Genomic DNA, 25,091 nt, shown 5'->3' on the forward strand with positions numbered 1-25,091 from the left:
GCCCCACTTGGGTTCCTTCTAACTTGTTGAACCAAAGTCCCACCAATCCGGGCCCGATTATTAACAGAGTAGACATTCGGCACAAATGTGATGCCGACTTACGAAGGGAAATTAGGAAAAATGCTACATTGGTCTGACAAATCGACCTCCTGCTCCTCATTTCAAAGTGAGTATCTAAGTTTGTATTTTAGCGGCTACATAGCTGCTCAAACTAATATATAGATAGTATCGCATAGCCCGACAGATTTTAATCTCGCCTCAACGCAACAGTTCCTTATAAATCCAAAACCATTTGCCTACTTTTTTGATAACATTTACTTATTTCAACTGCATTATAACAATGGGTGCGTTTAAATAGTAAGGTATCCCTTAATTACAAACAGGCTAACGTTAGATAGCTGCTCCTCGAATCCCCTCAAAGGCTATTACCGGCTATAATGTTGGCGAAGTTAAGGCTAAAGGAGCCTTTAGCTCTGAAATCACGTTCGCTAAGGCTGGCATCTCTCTACCGGACATCATCAACTCCCAGTACCCGCAGAGCTTAGAGATGATGGAGCGCCCTGGAATGCAGCTTAAATATCTTCCCACCCGTTTTGATGAAGTTACCGGCAAGCTCCTTACTGGCGGAGCCTATCTATTCAACAAGTGGGAAGAAGCCGTCGACTATGGCCATTGGACGACCAATGAGTATACGATTGATGACGAAGGAACAAAGTTCTGGAGCCAGCCGGCGTTTGATTCACCTGTGCGCTTTGCTTGGAAAGTCATTGGTGCTCATAATTTCGCCCCTATCGAGCATCATGCTATTGGGCACTTCAAGCGCTGGTCTTATACCTCTACTAATATCGAGGGTTATCTTCATGAGGTTTATCCTCAAATCAAGTATATTGCAGAAACCCAGGGGGCAGTTGCTGTTTGGTTGCTGCATCAACCTGAAGATAAGATGATCGCCGTCCAGCTGGCATATCCCAAACCTACTGAAGGGGTTTCTCTCAACGACTATCTCGTTCAAGTCAAGCAGAAATCTGGTTTTGACCGGGTATTGGCAACGAAGCTTACAGCGTTAGTAAAGTTTGATCGCGCCAGTATCCTTTTGACCATATGGCTCCCCCTTTCTATGGCAAAGGGTGGAGCCGACCATACAGTTCCGAACTACCCAGTTGTTCCAGCTATTCAGACAGGCACTGCCTAGGTGATAGGCTACTTGGCGGCAAACGGGTGAGAGGTCATGATGGAGGACAAGAATATAAAAATACTTATTGCACTCCAATGCTGAGAATATTGGCATGAACTGTCTTACCTAGTTCAATCCGTTCATATAGCTGATACAAACGCCCGTTGACTCGACTTACATTGCTACATCAGAAGTCTAACTGTGTTGAGAAATTAGAAGCGATGTTCTCTTAAGCATGAATAAGCATTACTGTAATTCCCAATCACGTGTGCTCGGACTAGCTCACGAGCCTAACATGGTCTCCCCTGAGCCTTACGTGTTTCTTTATATTGATAACACTTCGACAGAATATGTGCGATAAGCAATTGCGCCAAAAGTCTCTCATTCTCCAACATTCTTATTCATCGAGATACTGGGTACTTCTTAACCACCCAGCACGTAGCACGTAGCACTCTACAAATGAGATCGGAATGTATCTTGCACTCCAAGCGCTTGAAAATAACCCAAAAATAAGTTTTCAACGTGTCGCAAGTACTTGCAAAGTTGGCCGCTTAGTCTTACGTCCCTGACATAGCATTTAATCTCAGGGTAATACTTTCCAAAAATCATGAGGACTATCTAATCTTGAAGAATATACTATCATTCAATCCGCTTTTCACCTAGCTTCACGAGGGTTCTCCTTCCCAACTGCGTTTTGCAGAAGAAGTCGCCAATTTCCCTGGAGGTTGACTGCAATGCATTACCTATCGGCAATCGCTATGATTATAACTCCGTAAAGCAATAACAAGGGCTAAAATCCCCTTAATTGTAGAAACATACCTACTAGACAGTTAACTATATAGATTCTACTGTTATTTATAGTAGTTTAGGCTTATAGAAGAGGTTATTATAAAATATAGTATCGATTAGATAATATTAATTCTATAATAGGTATAATTATAGTTAAAATAGTTAGTTATTATAAAATTAAAAACATAAGTAGGATTAAAATTAGTATTACTTTAAATTAAAAATAGATTATATTAATTTAAGCTATTACTGCAAAGACTTAATTAATTATACTATTTATTATTTATGTAAGCTAATATTATCCTATTAATTAGTACTAAGAATATAACTATATTAGTTATTAAGCTATTATAATAAACTAATATAGCTAGATATATAGCTAGCTCGGTTTAGAGTAGCTAAAGTACTTTAATTAATCTGTTGGTAAATAATCAAATAGTTGCTATTATTTCTTAATCCTTAATAGCTACAAAAGCTACTACTCTGCTGAGTTCAGGAGATGTATTAAGGGCAATAAGATCAGTACGGTCTATATACTTATTAAATCGTAGATAGTATAAATCCTTGATTGATTGATGTAATCTGCATTCGGCTTCCCCTCTTTTAGGGGCGGATCCAAGCTATACCTATTTAGGATTCTTTTGTCCCTAGTCATGTGACTTTGCGGAAATAGGCAATGCAGTGCGTTTCCCGGATTCGAGGTACGTTCCAGGGTAACCAAGTTTTGACAACACTGCATTATTTATCTTTATATACTCCAGCCACTTGATTTGGGGTGATTTAGACCGCTTAAAAGGCATATGGTCGAGAATTAAGGCATCCGCTTAGAAGGTCCACTGTTACAGATACAAATTATAACATACAGGATAATAGCATAGGTCACTAACAGCGACATTCTGGAACATTAACATACTGAGCTATAAAAATATCAATCCATCCAAGTAACCGACTTGGAGTAAAGAAACTCGTCCAATCCCTGGTAACCGTTAAAACGACCAAAACCACTGTCCTTCACACCGCCGTGGGGGATAGAGTATTCATCATGCACCGTCATAGAATTAATGTGTACGGCCCCTGAGTCCAAGCCATCGGCCAGCCGGAACGCTACCCTCAAGTTCTTCGAGAAAATGGCAGCTGCTAAGCCATATTCCGTGTCATTCGCTAATTCTAAGGCTTGCTTTTCTGTCTTGAAAGTGAAGAGAGACACACTGGGGCCGAATGACTCTGTTGCGTATAGGTCCATGTCTTTCTTGATATTGCCAAGGACCACAGGTCTCATTTTTGTATCTGTCTCATAAGCATGCTTATCCTCAAAAATCTTGAGTGGTTGTGCGCCTTTGGATATAGCGTCTTGAATGAGGCCCCGGTTACGAGTGGCTGAGGCTGCAGTCACCAGGGCAGGTGTGTCATTCGCGGCACCGAAAAGCTTTCTAATTGCTTCACCAAGACGTTCCTGGAACTCGCATGAGATAGACTCGTCAACCAGGATACGCTCCGTGGACATGCAGATTTGGCCGGCCTATATACGTCTTTGTCAATAAAGTCTTCTGAGTCATACACTTGGGGGTTCAGAGTCACATACATTGAGGAATGCTCCCCGGGCGCAGTGAAGAGCAGCTTGGTCTAGATCGGCGTCTTTGAGGACAATCGCACTCGCCTTTCCGCCAAGTTCCATAAGAACAGGCTTCAAATGTTTCCCTGCGAGAGAGGATATAATTCTCCCAACCCTGGTACTGCCTGTGAAATTAATCTTCTTAACATGGGGGTGCGAAACCAGGGTATTTATGGTACTAGCCGCCTCGGTAGATGAGTGAAAAATCAAGTTCAAACACCCGTCTGGCAAACCAGCCTCCCGCAAGACATCGGCGATCGCCCAATAACAACGAGGCGTATACTCAGAGCCTTTCAGAACAGTAGTGTTTCCAGCAGCCAAGGCAAAAAGAACAGATCGAAGTCCAAGATGAAAAGGGGAATTCCTTGTAACGGTAGACATTAGCAGGGCTACTAAGCCACGGTATGACTCCCCAAGATTTATCTTACCAAGGTGCAATTCCCAGAACGACTCCATAGGGCTTTTTTTGCACTAGTGCTTTCATACCTTCATGGGTTGACTCCGGTGCAAACGCTTGCACAGCCCCGGCTATCCTACCAGCTGTGTCCTTCAACCCTTCAATTGTCAACCCAAGAACGAAGTCTTGGTAAAATGTATTGGCACCTAGCTCGTGATGCATATATCCGCCGAGCTCCTCACGCCTTTTTTCCATTATCTCAGCGGCTTTGAGAAAAATGTCGCGTCGATAAGAAACTTTAGTTCGGGACCAGTCGCGGAAGGTGTCGTGGGCATTTTGTACAGCTTCCTGCACCTGATGCTTGCTGGCACAAGAGAAATACCACACTTCTTTACCAGTCAAAGGGCTGATAACGGGGGAAGATTCAGAACCATGCACCTGCTGGCCATTGATTATGAGCGGAATCGTAGGTTGGGTCGCTGTGCTTCCATATCGTCTATAAAGAGATAGGGAATGGTCTCTTGAAAGGGCAGCTGCCCGTTTGATGGATATTGTCAGCATTGAAACTAAGTTCTAAAATATTATAGAGGGTAAACGCGAGGTTAGGATCCGATGTGAGACGTATCTATGTAGAATATTTGTATCTATATGATGGATAAGTAGCGATAACTAGAAGTTTTAGGGACGACGTTTCAGGCCTCTGCACAGACCGATTATTCCGCTGGATTATGCTAGCTTCCGTCGAAATGTGTTAGTTTCCATCGGAACGTGCCAAATTCCGACATTCAGTTGTAACTCACTTCCGAGGCTACGGGAACCTCGGATTTGACATGGAAGGAATGGAACTCGCCAACGGAAAGATACCTAAGGTCTCATTGACTTTCCCAGGTTAGGTTTTATCGAGTTGCTCTATACAAGAAGGGCTACAAAGTTTCGTCTAGAATTAAGGGGGAGCTAACATGCCAATAGGTATCTGTCATTCTAACAGTTTTACGGGTCCAGTGAAAATAACAAAACGCCGTCCGGCTGTTCTCCAATTGCATACTAGAGTGTATACGTTAGGATAATATAAAGCCTAATATTTATCAAAGTTATACTTTATTGCAACCTTTAATTTACCTTTATGCAAAATAACAAGCTGGGTAAGCCTATTAACAGCTTGAAGTGAGTTTACATATCCCTTAAGATTATTTAAATGTTACAATCTAACAAGTAGATTAGTTACCCTATATAGAGCCCTATATATTTTACTAATAATATTATTAAACTGTTTAAGAACAATTAAAACTAGATCTTTATAATTAGCACTAATTTAATATAATTAGTACTAATTCTAAAATAAACTTACTCATTAGCTACTAAGTACTTAAGTATATATATATTTATTTAGCATTAGTTAGTATACTTGGTTTAATAGCTATTAATAAAATATATTTACTTAAATATACTTAACTTACGTAATTTACTATTAAAAGATATAATACTTTATTAATATACTTAGTTTTACCTTACTTATTTGTAAATATAAATTAGTATATACTAGTTTACCTATTTAAAGACCTATATATTACATTAAACCCCTAGAAAAAAGAAATACCACTGTTAAACTGTAAAGGGTAAGATTATTAGAGTAAAAGGGTTAAAATAGCTAGAAGCAGTCTTTATTACAATCCCTAATATATAAACTATTTAAAACCTAAATTACAGTGTTAAAATTGTAACGTTTAGGTAGTATATAGAATAAACTAGGATTATAGGATAATTTAAGTGCAGCGTAACGTTATGTCTCTTAATAGCCAAGAGAGCTAGTGTGACGTATTGATGTAAAAATGTTTTATTAACAGCTGCTAAGATAAGTTCTATGAAAGTGCGGATAAATGTTGTCTATATATCTATTGGGCGACTCGAGTTATAGGTCGTCATTATGTTAGGCTCTTTACAAACGCTTACAGTTGTAGCAAGTCAAGGCATAAGCTACTATATAGTTGGTAAAAGTCTGATGGGGGTATACCTGACGCAACGGCTGAGGTTGTAACTATAAAAAAATTAAAGTTTAGGGAAATAATTTTAGTATAGTTATTAGAATGAAGGCTATATATTACAAGTAGCTATTTTATGTATTATCTTAATAAGTCCAAGTAAATTTACCATTTATAACTAGTTCAATCTTTATATCGATACAACAGTACTATTAAATAACAGTAGCCGAAAAGTGAATCACGTGACCTATTGGCTATTTGTTAACGACGCTAGGCCTGGAAAGAAAAACACAACAAGCAGACTCTTCTTTAAGGGAGGTACGGCAGAGTTCTGAAGTCAAAGTACAATTAAGGACTTTAAGGTGCATGCGATCCGTTAAACAATGTCAATTCCTACAGTGGCTGCTACATATAACGATGAGATGGACCATGTCGATTGTAGAGACCACATGAGGGCATGTTAAGACTATGATCATCCTATCCACTGAGGTGCTTAGCAGGCTTCAATTTGGATCCTTTTACTTTATATGGTACTTGTGAATAATTATCTGCTATAACGCTACAGGCAGCCTAACTAGAGATAATACACAAGCTAACAGGAGTGGCGCGGACGTATCTATGACATCCTGTTTATAAGGTTCCATAAGAAAAGTGTCGCAGTGAGCGTGCTTAAGGGTTAAAGTAAACGTGTTAAGCGGCAGCAACTGTGTTGATTGTTTTTTTTGTCTTCTTATTTTCTTGTGCAGGGTATTCCATCCCGCAGAGTTACTTAAAACACATAGCTAGATTACTAATACAGTTGTTTCCCGAGACCGTGAAGATCATATCTACCCTGCGACAGAAAGTCAACCAAAGCAGATGTTTAGGACTGAAGACGAATCTACACATATAACATACCATAAACTAGTCTGAAGGAGGGAAAGCTGGTTGTGTTGTTTGTCAGGGTCACCGGGTAGGTACAGTCAAGGTCAGGAAGCTTAAAGAAGCCTTTAGCACCCATCATCAATAATAAGGAGCAGTGTGATATCACGATTTGTAACTCAAAGTAGTGCCGGGATATCTATCATAGGCTAATTTAGAGGGAGAATAATGTACCTTTTCTTCTCGCATTTCACTTGGGCAGACATCCCTGGAGTGACCTAGCGGGAGCCTTTCGATAATTGAGGGGATACGATTTTCTTCAAATGCCCTTCAAAAGCTGGTGCGGATGTTAGGGTCGGTACGGAGGGGAGATTCCATAGTTCGTAGGATTGACATATTTTCCAAGGATTCATGAATACATTTAAAAAACAACAGCAAGCTTGAAGCCGGTGCTATAGAATCTTGCTGCAAGTATAAACGTGGTGCCAGCCAGACAAAGTACGCCAGCAAAAACCTTAACACCCGTCCATCCACCAGCACCAACAATGATTGCACCACTGATAGGGCTCGTCGTAAGACCACCGATGGAGGAGACAGAATAAAGAACGCCCGTACGGAAGCCGATTTCAGACATAGGCGAGATCTGCGCAACCAAAGGGGAGATAAGTGAGACATAGGCGCCAGAACAGAGGCCAAAAAGCGCAGCAAACGCGACAATTCCGCCTGTAGTGGTACAAGGAATCCAAAGAGCAAAGATCCAAATTGAAGTAAGGTAGCATACAATGGTGAAAATATTGTAGCAGCCAATGCGATCTCCTGCGAAGCCGGATAAGATACGCCCAAAAAGACTTCCCGCATTGAGTATAGGGACGAGATACTCAGTAATAGATACGTCTATACCGATTTCGAGTGCTTGGACAGGCAGATAGGTAATTGGAACATAGATTCCAAAAGTAAAGCAGAAGAAGCCTAGAAGGCATAAAACAAACCCCGGCTCCTTGAATAGCTGCTTTATTTGATTCTGGCTAAATTTGGCGGGTTGAGGTCTGCGGTAGGCACGCACCGTTAGATTAGAAATGATGAGGAGGCTGAGGATGAGGAAGGCGCAGATACGCATGGTCCAGCTGTAGCCAACGTCTTTAATAAGGCGTGTAACCATGATTGGGAAGACTATGCCACCCAGACTTGAGCCTGTGGCCATGATACCGAAAGCAGCTCCTGTCTTTGTGGTGAACCAACCGTGAAGAACGTTTAAAGCTATAAAAAACTTAGTCTTTGTTTAAAGTGAAGGCAAATACTATTCTTACCAGGTTGGAAAACGGCAGCAACGCCAATAGCAGAACAGACACCCTGGCTAAGTAGAACTTGATAATACTTAGTAGCGAGGGATGTCATCATTAGGCCGAAAATGTGACGGGTTGGGTTTCAAACAGGTAAACTAGTCCGTGCTGGTTTATGTTTGCAGAGTCGTAGGGCGTTATACTGAGCTTGGCGAAGTGTCACATCTCTTAATAGTGAATAAAGCGGATTAGGCGTATTCAGGTAAAGAAGTCTTATTGATAGCTGTTGAGCTAAGTGTACTAACTAATGCTAAGTAAATGTATATATACTTAGGTAATTGCAGGTAATCAGTGAGGTTATCTCAGGATCAGTGCTGATTCGGATGGATCAGTACTGATCGTGTCGGATCAGTGCTGATCGTAAGGTCTTGGCACTGATCGTTGTCGATCGTTCCGATAACATAATTAGTGGAAAATGTGGGGCCATATGCAGGGTGACTAATCTACTTGTTTGGATCGTAACATGATCTCTCCCCTCCTTAAGGCCTTGTCCTCGAGGCCTAGTTCATAACATTTTCGTTGTTGGTTACCCCTAGTAAGCAAACTTGAACCTGTAATCCCTCCAAAATGTCTAACCGTGTAGTGAAATCAAAGAAAACGTCAACCGAAAATCATCATGCGCTCTCAAGTCTCCTAACTGCCTTCAGCGCTTCCAGAATGCCTTATACCAATTGCATGACTCGTGGTCGCAAAAGCGACTGTATCTTGAACCCGGACAAGTCAAACCGTTGTGAACCTTGTGTTACGGCGGGTTACTCTTGCGACGGTCATGGATTGTCAATGGCAGCTGGTGAGTGATTTTCCTGACTCTTTAATGATTCGTTGTGCTGATGACGTCAGCTCGTAAAATTGTTGATGAAAAGCGTCGTCTTGAGCGGGAAGAGGAGACTGCTGAAGAAGAGTTGATGCAACTTCAGGCGGAGTCTACTCGTATTCACAATCTGATGAATGCTCAATTTTCGAAAATTACTCGTCTGAGGCAACAGCGCCGTCAGGTAGAAGAGAAAGGTCTAAATATGATTCAGCGTGGTTTAAACTCAATGGATGAGTTGGAAAAGGCGGAGAAGGATGAGGCGGCGGCGTTGGAACTTGCTCAATCCAATGGTTCATACGTGGATTGGTCCGCTATTTCGGAGCAGGAAACTCTTGAGTCCCTGGGCCTCGGTTCTTTCATTGATCCTTCTTCTTGGTCCTCTGGCGTTAGTAGTGGAAGTTCTTTAGGAGTCGCTGGGCATTAGCGAGGTGTTTTGGTGGTTCCTATGTGTTTTCGTTTTCTAGGTAGTTCTTCCATTTGATCAGATACATCGTTTGCCCGTTGATCTTCTTTATGTCTCTGATTTCTTCCGCTTCGTAGAGTTCAGGTCCGTCGATTTCCTTGGGTTCGTTGCCTGTTTTGACTTGAATTGTGTCAGCGGCTGATTCGAGAAGTAAGATGTGAAAGATTGGATGGAGCCTAACTTTTTCGGGTAGGTCCAGTTCGTAGTTGTTCTTGGATACCTTTTTGACAATTTTGTAAGGTCCAATATACTTGAAGTCTAGTTTGTGATTTGGTTGTTTTGTCTGAATGTTTTTTGCGGATAGGTAAACCATGTCTCCCTCCGAAAAGGTAGGTCCTTCTAGCCTTTTGGGGTCATAGTATCGTTGCATCCGTTTTCTAACGAATTCGAGTTCGTCTCGAAGTTCGTTATGTAGGTTCTTCAGCTCATCGCTCTTGAGTATGGCTGCGGGGTTGATGTCTTTGGGTTCTCGTGGTTCGTGGAATGCGTCCGGGGTAAATCCAAAATTAGCGTACGCTGGTGTAAGCTTTGTACTCTCGTTGTGTGCGGTGTTGTAAGCTAGTTGTGCTGTTGGTAGCTTTTCAACCCAATTGTTTTGTTCGTAGTTGATATAGCAACGAAGGTATGCTTCCAACACTTGGTTCATGCGTTCCGTTTGTCCATCGGCTTAAGGTCTGAAAGCTGTTGTAAGTCGGTGGTTAAGTCCCAAATGTGCCATAAGTGCTTGCTAAAACTTGGCTGCGAAGGTAGGTCCTCTGTCCGAAAGGATCTCTGCTGGTAGTCCGTGTACGCTAACTATGTGTCTGAAGAATATGTACGATAATTCTTCTGCGTCTATTGCTTCTCTATAGGGTAGGTAGTATGAAAACTTCGTTAATCGGTCTACAATAACCATGATGCTGTCATAGAAGATTCCGGTTGAGGGTTCTTCCGATAGGGGTAGCTTGGTTATGAAGTCCATCGTGATTAAGTCCCATGGTCGTTGTGCCACTGGAAGTGGTTGTAGTGTCCCGTATGGCTTATATCGCTGTGCCTTGGTTTTCTTGCATAGGTCACACTGCTTGATTGTCATTTTAACTTCCTTTCTTAGTATGTGGTACCCTTGTTCTTGAAGTCTCTTGAGTGTCTTCGTTACTCCCTGGTGTCCATGTAGTGGATGTGAGTGGAACGTCCTGAGGAACTCGTGTAGTCCTTCTGTTGGAGGTTCTCGAGTGGGGGCTAGGTGCATCAGTCCTAATAACTAAGCCTATTGTGTGAAATGAAATTCTCCCTTGTCGTTTTTTGTCAATAGCTGTTCCTTTGACTTAATCGTACCAGTATTGTAGTCTGGTCTCCTGCTGATTGCGTCTGCTCTGCCGTTGTCTGATCCTTTGCGGTGTATGATTACGAAGTCAAACTCGCATAGGTATTCGGCGTACCGTAGTTGTCGTCGATTAAGTTCTTGCGTCGTGGAGAAGTGTGTGATGTTCTGATGGTCGGTGTAGACCTTGATTTGGTGCATGCTTCCCATTAGGTAGTGTCTGAATTCCTTGAAGCAGTTGAATATAGCTAGAAACTCTTTGTCGTAGATGGGGTAATTGAGCTCTGCTCCGTGTAATTTGTGAGAATAAAACGCTATAGGGTGTAGTTTCCCTTGGTCGTCGCGTTGTCCGATTTGTCCTCCCAATGCGAAATCTGAGGAGTCGGTCTCTAGTTCGATTTCCTTGTTAGGGTTGAACATGACCAATACAGGTTCGCTGAGGATCGCTTCTCTTAATTTCTCAAAAGCCTTCTGGGCGTCCGTTGTCCAGGTAAATTGTCGTTCCTTTTTTGTCAACTCTGTGAGGGGGTTGGCTATTTTGCTAAAGTCTTTGATGAATCGTCGGTAGTAGTTGGCGAAGCCTAAGAAGCTTTGTACTTCCTTGACGGTCGTGGGGGTTAGCCAAGCTGCTATTGCTGAGATTTTCTTCCGATCCATTCTGATCTCTCCAGGCGAGATGGTATGTCCTAGAAAGTCTACTTCTGTTACGTGGAAGTAACTTTTTTCTGGTTCGACCAGTAAGTTAGCATCTTGTAGGGCTTTTAGTACCTTGTGGATGTGTTCCTTGTGTTCTTCTTCGTTGTCCGAGAAGATTAGGATATTGTCCAGGTAACAAACTACAAAGACGTCTAAGTACTGTCGGAGTACGTTGGTAATTATCCGCTGAAACGTTGCGGGTGCGTTGGTGAGTCCGAACGGCATTACCAGATATTCGAAGAGTCCGAACTTGGTTCTGAAAGCTGTCTTCCATTCGTCTCCTTCCTTGATGCGAATCAGGTTGTAAGCTCCCTTGAGGTCTAGAGCTGTGAAGATCTGTTTGCCTTGTAGGCGGTCCTTGAGTTCCGTAATGAGCGGAAGTGGGGTCCTATCCTTGATTGTAAGGGCGTTTAACTTCCTGTAGTCCACAATAAGTCGTAGTTTTCCGTTTTTCTTCGGAACGAACATCACTGGGAATCCTGCCGGTGAGGTGGATATCCTGATGTTCCCTTTGGCTAGTTCCGCTTCCAGGTATTCTCTCAGAGTGTTCAACTCTTTTTCGTTGAGGTTGTAGATCTTCTGGAATAGTAGGTCGTCTGTTTTGAGCCATATCTCGTGGTCCCAGCGGCTGTGCTGTGGTACCTTTGTTTCGAGTTCTTCTTTGAAGAGTCTCTCGTAGATGTGGTATTCCTTGGGAATGTTCTTGAGTCTGTTGTATTGCTCCTTTTCCTCGAGTTTCTTCTGTATCTTCAGTTGTTGGTCTAGGTCGTGTAATTGGTGTCGGAGGAGTCCTAAGACTTGTTGGTTTCTTTGTTTTCTGCCTTTTGTGTACTTATGTTTGGCTCCTTTTGGAGGTGGTGAATGCTTTGTTTCACGCGTACCCATGCTGTCCTCTTCAGTCAGGGCTTGAGATCTCTCGTTGTTCGTTGTGATCGTTTCGTCATCACTGTCCGCATCACCTGGGATGGTAATTTGGCCAGTCAGCCAGTCGATGTCTGGGTTTATTCGTCTGAGCCATGGCATTCCTAGGAGGACATCTACCTCTCCCAAAGGTACGATGTTGAAATCGACTCCTTGATTTTTCCCTTGTACGAAGACTTTGAGGTGATTGATCTCTTGGTCTATAATACCGTCGTTGTAGTCAAAGAGTTGTCCTTCCGCGTTGGTTAGCGGATAGGGAAGTTGTTTCCTTTTCCATGGTAGTTCTAGCTCCGTGGCTATTTTTGGGTCGATAAAGTTTCTTTTGGCTCCACAATCGATCCAAGCGTCTAGCCATCTCCCCTTAATCCGAACTTTTAGTACTAGGCGGTCGGGCTCGCTATCCTGCGTAGCTCCTAGAGCACTTCGTGGTCTAAGTCGTTCTTGTCCTTGTGCTTCGCTTATCCGTGGCTCCGTTACAGATGGCGTTTGTCTTTTCCCGTTTCTTTATTTGTGTCGGGTTTCTCGTTGTAGATGCTGGCCAGGTGAAGTCCGTCTGCTTCCCATACGCATTCTAGTTCGTCGGTGTCTTTCGAGTCTTTAGGTGTATCCTGGTCGTTTTTCATAAGATGTTTGTATCTTCCTTTCGTGAGTTCTTTAAACTCCTGATCAGCTTCTTCGATCATTTTCAGCTGCTTTTTGGTGTCCTTCAGCGTTTCCTGTCGTTTTGCTTCCTGTCGGTAGTAGGCTAGGTTAAATCGTAGCTCCGCTACTCCGATATTGTCGTACCAAGTGTACGTTAGATACCCCATGGTTTCTTTGGATGTATAGGGTCTGTTGTTTGGCGTTCCTGGGATAGTTACAGGAAAGCAGTCGTTGTCTTTCTTGGCTTCAAGATGTGTTTTACACCAATGGTATTTGCATGATACCCATGAAATTTCGTCGTATCGATCGTTCGTAGGCAAGGTTCTTGTATCATCCTTAACATCGAACTTGGGTTCTTTATGGTGTGGGTTCATTGCTTCTGCCATGTGATAGGCTCGAATGTATAGGTTGTCCATTGTCAAGGTATCCTAATGTTCTTGTGCGGTTTGTATGTACATTTCCTTGGGGCTGTTGAATATCCTCAAACTTTGTTCGTCGTACAACGGTTGATAAGGTTTCTTCCAGTCATTCTCAATTGCTTCATCTTGCTTGCGGAGGTTCCTCGCCGTCGCTCGTGCGGCTCCTCCTCTGTGTCCCATGCTTCGGGAGTGTTGTCGTTGTTTAAGCTGGTTTTTGTACGTCTCATCTCGTTGAGATAATACCAGTGCTTCCTTCTGCTATATCTTGGTTTGTACAGGGATATCGTCGATTGTTTGTCGTGTTTCGGTGTCTTTTTCGGTTTTTGCGGGCGTGCGCATCATTCCCAGTGTTTGAGTTTGTCCGAGTTTCTTTCTTCGTGTGTCTCGGATACGTTGATTCTCCTTCTTCCTCAGTTCTGGGTTCTTCATGTCTTCATGGTATTTGACTCGTGCTCTTTCATTTCTTTTTTCTTGATCTTCTTCCTTCGTGAGGGTCTTGCTCTCTTCTTCGTGTCATGCTACAATCTCGTCGTAGCTTTCAAACGAGTTTTGTGGTTTCTTGCATGAACTTGCGGGGTGTGCTGGCCAGTCTACCTTGGGTCGTTCTGCGGCCAGTGCCGTTTTATTGGCCATGTCGTATCCTTGTCGATACATTCCTAGTGTCTGTGTGCGTTGGGCCATCTGTGGGTTAGTTATTCCTAAGGCTTGGGGCCTACCTTGGTTTGGGTCTCTAGGTTTCCGTGGTTGTGGGCATTGTCTTGCCATGTGCCCGAACTGGTTGCAATTGTAGCACTTGCATTTGGACATGTCTCGCGGCTGTCGGGGTGCTTGCTGCATTGCTCCTAGTGCCATAGGTCCTGAGTGTGTGCCATACGAGGTGTTTCCTTGTTGATTGCCTCGCTGGTTTCCTTGGCGTCGAGAGTTACCCTGATTTTCGTTTCGTCGGTTAGGGTAGTACGGGTTAAAGTTGGTTCCTCTTCCCGTTTTGGCGTTCCTCTCTTTCCTGCGTTCATACTGTCGTTCATCGATCTTGATTGCCATTGCGACATACTCGGTGATGTTATCTGGTCGGTCTGCCTTGTAGAGTTCGTCCTTGACTTCCTCCTTCAGTCCTCGGTAATAGATTTCCATGAGGGCTTCGTCGTCCCATTGGGTTTTAGAGGCGAGTTGTCGGAATTTGGCGGAATAGGCGGCGCATGAGTGGGTTTGTTTAAGTGTCATGATTTCGGCGGCGGCTTGTCGTTCCTCATTGACCACTCCAAAGTTGTCTTTAAGTGCGCTTTCAAAGTTCCTCCAATCGGCGAAGATGTTGACGGTCTCTTGATCCTGCACAATCTTATTGTTCTCGAGGTAGTCCCTAAGGATGGGTTCAAACCAGTCCTTGGCGTTTCCTTGGATCAGTGGTGCAGTGAAGAGTACCTTCTTGGTGGCGGTGTCCAGCTTTGTCGGAAACAGGTGAAAGTATCCTTTCATTCGGGTTAGGAATGGGATTACGTCGGTTGCCTGTCCTTTGAATGGTTCCGGTTTGGGGGGTTTCAGTGCTTCTCCAATGTCCCTGCTTGTCTGAGGTCGAGGGGCTGCACTTTCAGCTTGGTTGGCTTCCTGTCCTTCAATTCGTGCCAACAGGTTTCGACAAGTGTTGCGAAGTTGATGGATTTCCGCCATCAGCTCGGCCACACTAGGTGGTTCCCCGGTGTAGGGAGGTGCTGGTCCATTGCTGGTGTTGTTGGTGGACATCTTGACAGTATGATAATATTGCTCAGTGTTCACGCGGTACGGTCTGAACAAGAGCTATCAACGTGTGACGGGTTGGGTTTCAAACAGGTAAACTAGTCCATACTGGTTTATGTTTGCAGAGTCGTAGGGCGTTATACTGAGCTTAGCGAAGTGTCACGTCTCTTAATAGTGAATAAAGCGGATTAGGCGTATTCAAGTAAAGAAGTCTTATTGATAGCTGTCGAGCTAAGTGTACTAACTAATACTAAGTAAATGTATATATACTTGGGTGATTGCAGGTGATCAGTGAGGTTATCTCAGGATCAGTGCTGATTCGGATAGATCAGTACTGATCGTGTCGGATCAGTGCTGATCGTAAGGTCTTGGCACTAATCGTTGTCGATCGTTCCGATAACATGATTGGTGGAAAATGTAGGGCCATATGCAGGGTGACTAATCTACTTGTTTGGATCGTAACAGAAAACATGAAGAAGTGATCCCCCAAAGACCAGATACCGAGGACCATAAGAATCATACAATTTGCCGACAATAGGTCCCATGACCATCATGAAAAAGATCTGAAGCGAGGGAATCCAGGAGATGGTACTTGGTGAGTAGTTGGGGAATAGTTCATTCTGATAATATTCCTGAAATGCTCCGACACTATTGATCCAACCAAAGCTGCAGAATGAGGCACACCATGCTCCTAAAACGACGAGCCAGGCGACGCCGCCGTTAAGGGGGTCTGGCTGTTGCAAGGCCAGGGGAAGAGTTGCCTCGAGCTCCGCCTCTCTGCCAGCGTTTTCCGCTGTATTAGGCTCAACTACCTCGGTCTTCTTGGCCATAGCACCCTCGGCCTGTTGGAGAGCCGCGCGTGTTACCTGTGAAGTCAGGGGTGACGTTACTAGATCGTCGCTATGTGTTGACATGTTACCGTGTCAATTCAAAGACTGGACACTTTGAGCAATGAAACGAAAGGGTCATCTAGTTGAAGTCGAGTTGATGGTGAACAGTGATGTGAAGGAGTTTCTTTTTTCTTTTTCTTGGAAACCTCTGGGGCGCCAGGGTCTTATGTACACTGTCATGTGAACCACAGGAATCATTGGGTAAATGAACCCTCAAGAAATGAATTTCACGGCTCTAATACGCCGTAATTAAACTTCCGACCTCGTACTCATAAGACTCGGGATTCTCAGCACATGAAGACGCAGTTACAATATCTTCCTTAGCTGGTCACCACTAATCTTTTAATTTCGTCTATTGACCGCCTTGTATGTATTGGTAAACCTGCAGGTATACTTCCGTAGACCGGATCAATGCGGAGGAATCATAAATGTCTTAGCGTACTTACTGGTCCTATGAGATTTTTCCTCTCGGACTTAATACATTCTACATATCTATTGTTCCATAGTTAGTTGGCTCTAGTTTAAATTCCGAAAATCGGAATAGGGACTTTGCCGGAACCAACTTAAAACTTTGGAACGGTCTCCTGTTCCGCTCCCTTTCGGGTATTCCCTTTTCCTGCTTCCGGCCATTCTACAGCATATAATGCAGGGTTTCTAATCATACACCACATGTCATACGAACCTGAATAGTTTATGGTGTATGATCTATTTTCGTTTGTCAAACTAAACCATAGTGTCGCGTACCCACTTTCCGCGCACCCTTACAAATTGCATAGAATCTCATAAATACATTAATAAATACATTAATAATAGCCTTATATTATAATATAGGATAAATAGCTTAATTTCTATATAAAATAACTATTTAAAATTATAATTCTACTAATATACTATTAGGGATTTTAAAAATTATATCCTTTTTCTTATTTAGCTACTTAATCTTATATTATACTTACTTCTTCTTATGCTATATAATCTTATACTTCTTATTAATCTTAATCTCTTAGGGATTTAAATATTTAGCTAATAAAGCCTATTTTAAATTATTCTTCTTTTAAGGCTATAAAAACTTTCTTTCTTACTTAAAATATACTATTTGTTTACTTATAATAGCCTCTGTTACTTAGTATTTATTTAGTACCTTTTTGACCTTTCTTTTAACTCTATATAAGTTATAATTAAAGCCCTTAGAAGCTAAATCTAATATAGTAAGTTAGTATTAAAGATTAGCTTGGTTTTTTAGTATATAAGGGATATCTTTTCTTTTATTATAGGCCTTTTAAGGGATTTAAAAAGGGCTCTTTTTAGTAAAAAGGGAATTAATTTATATAGCTTATGCTAATACCTTTTATATATATATTAGCTAAATTCTAATACCTAAGAAACTACTTATTATATTTTCCTTTATAATAGCTTTATCTTAGTATTGTTTATAGATTTTTATAAAGTATTATTTAAATATAAAAGTAATAGTAGTAAATATAGTAAAATACTTTATATAGTAATAAAAGGATTACTTAACAAAGCTAAAAGTACTAATATTAAATAGCTAAGTAATATATAATAAATATAAAGGAAGGTATATAACCTATATATAATTTTAAAGAGTAAGAAACTAAAATTAAGGTAATATATATCTAAAGAATCTATTTATAAGTAGAATTCTTTAGTTAGTTATTTTCTTAGGCTTTATTTCTAATAGAAAAGTCTCTTTAAGCTACTTTAAATATATATATAGCTTTATTTTAATATTTAGATATCTTTCTAAGAAGTAGTTTACCTAGTTATAGCTAATAGTATTAACTATAGAATTAAAAGTAATAATTATATATATAATAGTATATACCTTATACTTATATAATACTCTTCTATATATCTTTTTATATAGTATAAAATGCTTAAGAACCTCATTTTATACTAGTAATAGTAATTAATATATTTCCTACCCTTTGCATAATATCTAGGTACCTTAGAGCTATTTATATAGTATAGATTTACTTTTCCTAATAAATTTTATATATTACTATAAAGAATAACCTTTTAATTATAATTAATAGACCTTAGAAAGAATATATTATTTCTTATTATTAGAAATACTTAAAGTAAAAAAAAAAAAAAATTATTAATTATTTTATAGATTTATAGTATTATAAAGTAAAAAGGGATAGGAATTATATATCTTATTTACGTGCGTGATTTGTAGGGGTGCGCGGAAAGTGGGTACGCGACACTATACTGCCTATACGGCAAATAATGCCAAATCGGTCAATGACCCACATCTTCCTTTAGAGCACGGGTACTTCCCTCCTCTGCGTTACCGTCCTAGTTGCGCCAAAAGTGTGTGAAACCCGGCTGTCAGCTCGCGGACCCCTTCGACTTCCCGATCCCCAGTGGAGATCGGATTGTGTCGAGAGCCCGCTGCCGAAGGGATGGAGAGCAGCAGGTCAAGATCGGGTGTTAGACGCAGGTAGAAAATACCCGGCTTGTCCCCCTCAGATAGATTCAGAACTTTTGGAATACCATCACCAGTCTTCTTGTTTCTTTCATTCTATATTCGTTAAACAATCATGGCACCTGAACAACAACCTTCACAGCGTATTCTCGCTAGTGTACTCTGTCACCAACGCAAGAAGTGCAATCGGAAAAGTCCATGTTCATTTTGCACCAAAGTAAACCGTCTAGCACCCGGGTAAGACACGAGTTAGCTATTGGCAGGCCGCAATAGAATGCATCCCAAGTATGCCAGCCCCCAAGCGCAGTCATCGCAAACCTGCGAAGGAAACACTGGCACATTTGGAGCGTTGTGGGGAGCTTTTAAAGAGATTTACTTGCGTGCAAAAGCCTTGGAAGTACGTTTCGCTGAACATGAGCAATATCCTAGTGAATTAACGGTGTTATTTAGAATTTAGCAGATATATACAGGCCAAATCTAATGATAAGCTAACTTGGGTTTGAGTTTTGTTACAAAAGGCAACAGTTGCACAGCATAGAATGTTTGACGACAGCTGCTCACTCCTCAATGTTAGGATATGTCAATCTTGTTGAAGATAGCTTTTTTGGGTTGACAACAGATGGCCGCGCGAGCTCTTGCTTTTCGTCATTACAGGTCACTCCAGACATAGAAATACGAGGTTCTCGCTAATATAAAATAGCTTTATATTGCAAAAACTTTCATTTTTTGGCTCAGGACTTCAGGTTACTCATCGACCTCTAGCAGATATTACTGCGTATTACTTGTAAATAACTGATTGCGCTGTAACTGTTCCTAAAAGCATACCTCTTGGAACAGAAACTGCGGCAGAATAATAATTATAGGGGAATAGGAACTACAGCTGTAATAATGTTTTATCTTACGTTATTTACTTTACACTACTTACCCAAAACGATTCTTCCTAGAACACTTTATAGATAGTTTAACTATTTTTTTATATTTAAAAGCTAGAAACATTAATCAGCTTGTTCTATTCTTAGACAAACTCTAGTCTTAAGTAATAAATTAAAACGCTTTACTTGACTTTATGTTTTAGTTTAATAGAGTTTACCTTTTACACTCTTGCATTCTACTATTAATTACCTGTATAATTATGTAATAAGGCAAATATCTCTGCGTTAATGTAGTATATAAACAACTATATATATAGCTAATAGTGTTAATCTCTTAGCTTGCTAGAAGTGATATTTCTTACCTAAACGTTATAGAGTATAACTTCTAATACAGGGTGAGACAAGCCCACACTGAGAAGACTGCGTGTAAAGAGACAACATAAGGGAAAGCATGCTCTATTTAAACTGATTATATCCAAGCACCCACCGCGCTTACTGAACCTTCCCTCTAGAGTCAACAGGCCACATTTCCATAATAATACCCTTGCGGTAAGCGTAATAGCAGTCGTGCAAATTGACAGTCGGGTCAATATGACTAGGGATCATCTCTACTCTATCGCCTACTTTAAGTGCCGGTGTTCCCTCTTCCCAGTTCAACGAGCCATGCTCATCACCCAACTGATTGTACGTGTATCTTTGATCTTTACACTCAGACAGACCACTATCGGTTGTCAAAGACTTGAGACCTGTGTCGATCGTGACCTGTCGCTCTCCCTGCTTACTCACAACAGTTGCGAGAAGGGACAGACTGTGTGAATAATACGTCCCAATGGCATTGCGGTAGTCTGCATCCATAAAAATAAATGACCCGGGTTGCAGCTCTGTTACACCTGGTACCGTCGCACAGAAATCAGCCGTGCCAGTGCCTCCAGTCGTGACAACTTCGATGGCGAAACCCTCTCCCTGTAGGGCTTTAGCAGTCTCTGTGAGAATCTTCATCGATTCGAGGCACTGCTTCTTTCGATCTTCAAAGTCGTGAAGATGTTGCAGATGACCCTCATAGCCTTGCACGCCAATGAGACGCATGTGCTTCAGAGTGGCAATATGTTTTGCCAGGGTCAGAGCTCCTTCGGGCTTGACGCCAGTGCGATGGAGTCCGACATCCAAGTCAATCAGCACGGATATAGGGTCCTCAATACCCGACTCTACCAGTGCGGCGTTAATCGCTGTGGCAGCATCCGTATCGTCCACAACTATCCTGATACCCCGGTGTTTTCTGAAAAGTTCCACCAACCTTCGAACTTTAACCGGTCCAACAATCTCACAAGTGATGAGGAGGTCCGTGAACCCGGCTGCAGCAATGGCTTCAGCTTCACTCAGCTTGGCCACGCATCCACCTTTCGCCCCCGCAGCAACAAGTTTCTGGGCGAGAATAGCGCTCTTAGTGGTCTTCAAATGCGGCCGAACGTTTCGTCCAGTCGGAAGGAGTCGGTCCATGAGCTTCTTGATGTTGGCTTCCATGATATCAAGGTCGACAATCATGGAAGGAGTATCGAGATCATTGAGGCTGTCGCCCACTTTGGGTGAGTACATGTCGGCAGTATGAGTGGATTGAGTCTCTGTGGTTGTTGAGGTGTTTGACAGATCGTGATATTGAGTTGTATTTTGAGTGAATGTGATTAGATACGCATCGGTCTTACTTTTACTCTCCGATCTCCAGTCCCACTAACTGGGATCGACATTCTTTGAGGTAACGTTGCTAGACTACATAGCACAGTGCGCCATTTCCCCTCTTTTGGCTTTTGAATGTCGATCCTCCCTGCTTATCATAGCGATTTATACTGCCCCGCTCACAGAAACCAGCGAAATTCGGGGACAGATGGACCGTCTCGCAAACGCTGCGTCGGCACGTCGGCCGCTGTAGTCTTCTTCCCCGCTTTGCGGTTCCTCCGCATGTTATCAAACACCATGAATCCACCCAAAAGACCCGCAATAAGACATCCACAAGCCCCAAAACAGGCTGTTGTGATAAGAGCTGTTGGATACTTGGGCTTCTCATTCTCGCGAAAGATGTTGCTTGATACGAGACCCATCAAATTGGCTAAGGGGACACCAACTGATGTCAGGACCACACGCCGTCCCTCGTGGGCTATGTTATTATTATACCAAGTTGATAAGAGGACAGATGGGGCAGACGTTCCCCAGACCATCATGAAGCATGCATAGTAGGCCAATTGAATCTGGGCTTGGACGTCAGGAATGGCAGCATAGATGATGAAGCCGATGAAGGTCAATGCAAAACCCAGCATAATGAATGGGAAACGTATGCGCAAAAGGTCGGAGCTGAAGGCCAAGATCAGCAGCATCACGGCACCGCCGACATTAGGTGCGACTAGTTCAAATTGTCAGTAAGATCAAGTAAAATAAATAATGATGGGCTTACCAGTGTAAAGATTCGTCTTGACAGTTCCATACCCTAGGCGCTCGATAATTTGCGGCATAAAGAGAGCCACCGATTGAATTGGCACACCCAGGCAGATCTCAATCATGAGGAAGCAGTACGTTGTCGGCTGCTTGAAGATCTTGACAGAGTCCCTGAAGTTGAACTTTTCCTGAACAACCGAAGAAGAGTCGACTTGCATTCGGTGGAAGGCCAATGCCTTTTCTTCCTCACCCAGAAACTTGGCCTCAGCAGCTGAACGGGGAAGGTACCAAAATGCGAAGGTAGAGAAAAGTACAGACGCTGCGCCCTCAATGATAAAGAGGTATCTCCAAACAAACATTTCGGACTTTATCTGAAATACGCCAAATGACAAGAGCCCGCTCTGTTGCTGTTAGAACAAGATATTTGGAATGAAGGATAGCAACTTACAAAGGCGTTGGCAATATTGGAAGCCGCATAAAAGAGAGCGAGGCGACGTGCCAGCTCACCACGTCGGTAAAATGTTGTAAGATAATAGATGACAAGCGGGAAGAAACCCGATTCCGCCATGCCTAGAAAGAACCTCAGTGCGAAGAGACCGCCGAAGTTCTGCACGCAAGCAGCCAACAGGGTCATTGACCCAAAGGTGAACATAAGAATGGGGAGGACTCTGGCCGGGCCATACTTCTTGCCGATGATCGCCGTAGGAGGAGCGAAAATGACATACGGAACGAAGAAGATTGACACAAGAAGGTTATACTGTCCCGGTTTAAAATTGAGATCTGAGGGTTGCATTAGTTCTCGCTGCATAGACGGGAGAGAATGTTGTACCATCACTTAGCCCAGCAGTTTGGGCATTTCCAAGATTGCCTTTATCTAGTGCATTGAACAGATCTAGCTACAGGTTAGAAGAGTCAATGAGGATCTCGTGATAGGCTTACACATGATAGCCAAGACTGGCATCAAACGAACATCGAACTTGCGACAAAGCTGGCTTTCCGCAATGTGGTCAACGACACGAGCGGTTTCCCCTTCAGCGACATCAGGAAGAGTATCGTCAATGAAGTCATCATCTTTATGATCTTTCGAGTCCATTTTGTTCACAGATCACGAATATGTCGAGGCGGACAGAGTGCAGTGAGGAATGAAGAATGTTCACTGAGTTGACTGCTTTTCAAGGTGTAATAATGAAGTCTTTCAATTAAAGTCCATTTGCGGGGAAGCGATTCTGAGGTTACATGAGTCGAGTAATGATAGGATTGAATGGTTACAGACAAGATATGCTATCAATTACAGACACTGTACATATCATTTATCGGGATAATCTTGATATGGAACCTTGCAATCTGGGGGTGGGTCACTTCTGACACAGTGCCATGCTACGACAAACTTGGTTATCTCCCTGTCTCCGCAGTAGAGGGTCACAGTGTAAATGTAACATAGAACGACGATCCCCTAATCAGCCGAGGCCCTGATAATTACCATCGCATGACCGGTGTCGGCAGCCAGATCCAGAACAGCGGACAATAGATAAAGTTCCGTCGTGAACAAACACACGATATGACTTTTTTATGAACTGCGATAAAGTGGAACATTTTTATCTACTTCATTTTATCAGCGGACGAAGCATCTTCATACTGCACTGTATCCAGTCCTTACAGTAGCTCCCAATGAGCAACGAACCTCCATATCCGCTCCACAAGTCAGTGGTCGGCCGGATTGACCCCGAATATGCCGACTTCTACAACAAACACATCATCGATAAGCAGCAAGTCGATCTCCAACCCATAGAGGCATCGCGATCCAGTGGTGTTCTTATTCCAGGCAGTGGCCCACTGCAACCTGTCGCCAGCACAGTAGACTACAAAGTCACGCGCAGCGAAAGCGAAGGACCTGACGTCAACGTTCGATGCTTCACGCCCAACGGTGAGATGCCAGCAGCTGGATGGCCAGTGTGTATCTACTATCATGGCGGTGGCTGGGTCCTCGGCACAATCGATACTGAGAATGTTATTGCATCGCATTTATGCGCCCGCGGTAAATGTGTAGTTGTTGCAGTGGATTACAGGCTCGCACCAGAGAATCCTTTCCCTGCTGCCGTGCATGATTCTTGGGAGGCTGTTTTGTGGGTCATGAAAGAAGGAAAACAACTTCTCAACTTGGACACGTCGAAATTAGCAACAGGTGAACTTCCGTTTCCAAATGGAAAGTGCGAGTAAAGCTGACTTTAATTTCCCAGGCGGATCATCAGCTGGAGCTAATCTGGCAGCTGTCATGTGCCAACGCGCTGCAGACCGCGGATTTCCCGAGTTTACCCTACAGCTTCTCTCTGTTCCAGTCATGGACAACACAGCCGATACGACCAATAACACCTCATGGACTGAAAATCAGAATTCACCTGCACTTCCAGCTCCTAAAATGCTCTGGTACAGAAACTACTATCTACCCAATAAACAAGACTGGTCCCATCCTGAGGCTAGCCCACTATTTTGGAATGGCGACTTCTCCAAATTGCCACCCGCCTGTTTCGTCGTCGGTGAGCTGGATGTTTTGCGAACCGAAGGTGAGCAGTTTGCAGCAAAATTGCGTACTGCAGGCGTCAAGGTTGATTTCAACGTAATGAAGGGTCAGCCACACCCGTTTATTGCCATGGATGCAGTTCTGGAGGCGGGATCGAGGGCGATTACAATTTTCTGCGAGACACTCTACAAAGCTATGTATGGCAGTTAACCCTGCATGATGCATACATCATATAACCTTACGATAGGGTTGACATGCTTAATCAATACCTAGAGCTTCTAAACAGAGTACTATGAGCTTAAATTTGAAATGGGCTGCGATAGCAAGTTGACTTGTGTCGTCGACTACTTCCTGCCATTTATGGGGTCGCCTTGCGTATACCGCCCGTGAAAAAGCTGGGATCCTCAGGTAACGACAAACCTGGTGCTTGGTTGGTTTTTCTTTTCTTAGAAGTAAGCAGTCTTGTACTTGTAGTTTTGGAACGATCTGGAACCTCAGTCCTGAACCCGTTTCCAGTAGACAGGCTGAAGCTAGCAAGCTGAAGCTACCAACTGATTGGCGTTTGGAAAAACTTCCTTGAGCTTTACGGATAATACGGCATGATTGGACGCCCGGCTAAGCAACAAGGGATGAGGCGCAGCACCACTTTGAATCCTCATCGAATAATGAATCCTCTCTAGATGCTGCGTAAGCTTCGTCCAGGACTTAAGCAGCCGTTGGTGGGCTCGTATCCATGGGCAATGGCTGTTTCGTGCCACGCCATAATTATCCGGATCTCCTTCCATCTGATCGCAATG

At 42.8% G+C, this 25,091-nt stretch overlaps 6 protein-coding genes across 6 annotated transcripts; 2 read left to right on the forward strand and 4 right to left on the reverse strand.

The window, feature by feature from the left end:
* Nucleotides 1–246: 246 nt before the first annotated feature.
* On the forward strand, nt 247–1,192 carry B0J16DRAFT_405443 (uncharacterized protein; the record flags this gene model as incomplete). Its single annotated transcript, XM_046132886.1, has 2 exons — nt 247–344; nt 399–1,192. The coding sequence occupies exons 1-2, from the start codon at nt 341–343 to the stop codon at nt 1,190–1,192; spliced, it is 798 nt and encodes a 265-aa protein (XP_045977490.1). The 5' UTR covers nt 247–340.
* Nucleotides 1,193–2,891: 1,699 nt separating this feature from the next.
* Nucleotides 2,892–4,533, reverse strand: B0J16DRAFT_405447 (Aldehyde/histidinol dehydrogenase; the record flags this gene model as incomplete). Its single annotated transcript, XM_046132887.1, has 3 exons — nt 2,892–3,482; nt 3,546–3,865; nt 4,062–4,533. The coding sequence occupies 3 exons, from the start codon at nt 4,531–4,533 to the stop codon at nt 2,892–2,894; spliced, it is 1,383 nt and encodes a 460-aa protein (XP_045977491.1).
* A 2,700-nt stretch (nt 4,534–7,233) lies between these two features.
* On the reverse strand, nt 7,234–8,207 carry B0J16DRAFT_324655 (major facilitator superfamily domain-containing protein; the record flags this gene model as incomplete). Its single annotated transcript, XM_046125841.1, has 2 exons — nt 7,234–8,069; nt 8,120–8,207. The coding sequence occupies 2 exons, from the start codon at nt 8,205–8,207 to the stop codon at nt 7,234–7,236; spliced, it is 924 nt and encodes a 307-aa protein (XP_045977492.1).
* Nucleotides 8,208–15,581: 7,374 nt separating this feature from the next.
* On the reverse strand, nt 15,582–16,052 carry B0J16DRAFT_389044 (uncharacterized protein; the record flags this gene model as incomplete). Its single annotated transcript, XM_046131788.1, has 1 exon — nt 15,582–16,052. The coding sequence occupies one exon, from the start codon at nt 16,050–16,052 to the stop codon at nt 15,582–15,584; it is 471 nt and encodes a 156-aa protein (XP_045977493.1).
* Nucleotides 16,053–19,588: 3,536 nt separating this feature from the next.
* Nucleotides 19,589–23,027, reverse strand: B0J16DRAFT_293182 (major facilitator superfamily domain-containing protein). The gene is made up of 7 exons (XM_046124358.1): nt 22,716–23,027; nt 22,606–22,668; nt 22,225–22,556; nt 21,796–22,177; nt 21,207–21,744; nt 21,079–21,116; nt 19,589–20,971 (listed from the first exon to the last, which is right to left on the reverse strand). Exons 1-7 carry the CDS (start codon nt 22,867–22,869, stop codon nt 19,845–19,847), a joined length of 2,634 nt encoding a protein of 877 aa, XP_045977494.1. The 5' UTR covers nt 22,870–23,027; the 3' UTR covers nt 19,589–19,844.
* A 1-nt stretch (nt 23,028) lies between these two features.
* B0J16DRAFT_349704 (alpha/beta hydrolase fold-domain-containing protein) lies at nt 23,029–24,965 on the forward strand. Its single transcript, XM_046128942.1, has 2 exons — nt 23,029–23,958; nt 24,014–24,965. The coding sequence occupies exons 1-2, from the start codon at nt 23,445–23,447 to the stop codon at nt 24,502–24,504; spliced, it is 1,005 nt and encodes a 334-aa protein (XP_045977495.1). The 5' UTR covers nt 23,029–23,444; the 3' UTR covers nt 24,505–24,965.
* Nucleotides 24,966–25,091: the final 126 nt, after the last annotated feature.

This window comes from Fusarium flagelliforme (genome assembly GCF_020744385.1).
Source record: "Fusarium flagelliforme strain FIESC 12 MPI-CAGE-AA-0113 chromosome Unknown B0J16scaffold_8, whole genome shotgun sequence".
NCBI lineage: Eukaryota > Fungi > Ascomycota > Sordariomycetes > Hypocreales > Nectriaceae > Fusarium > Fusarium flagelliforme.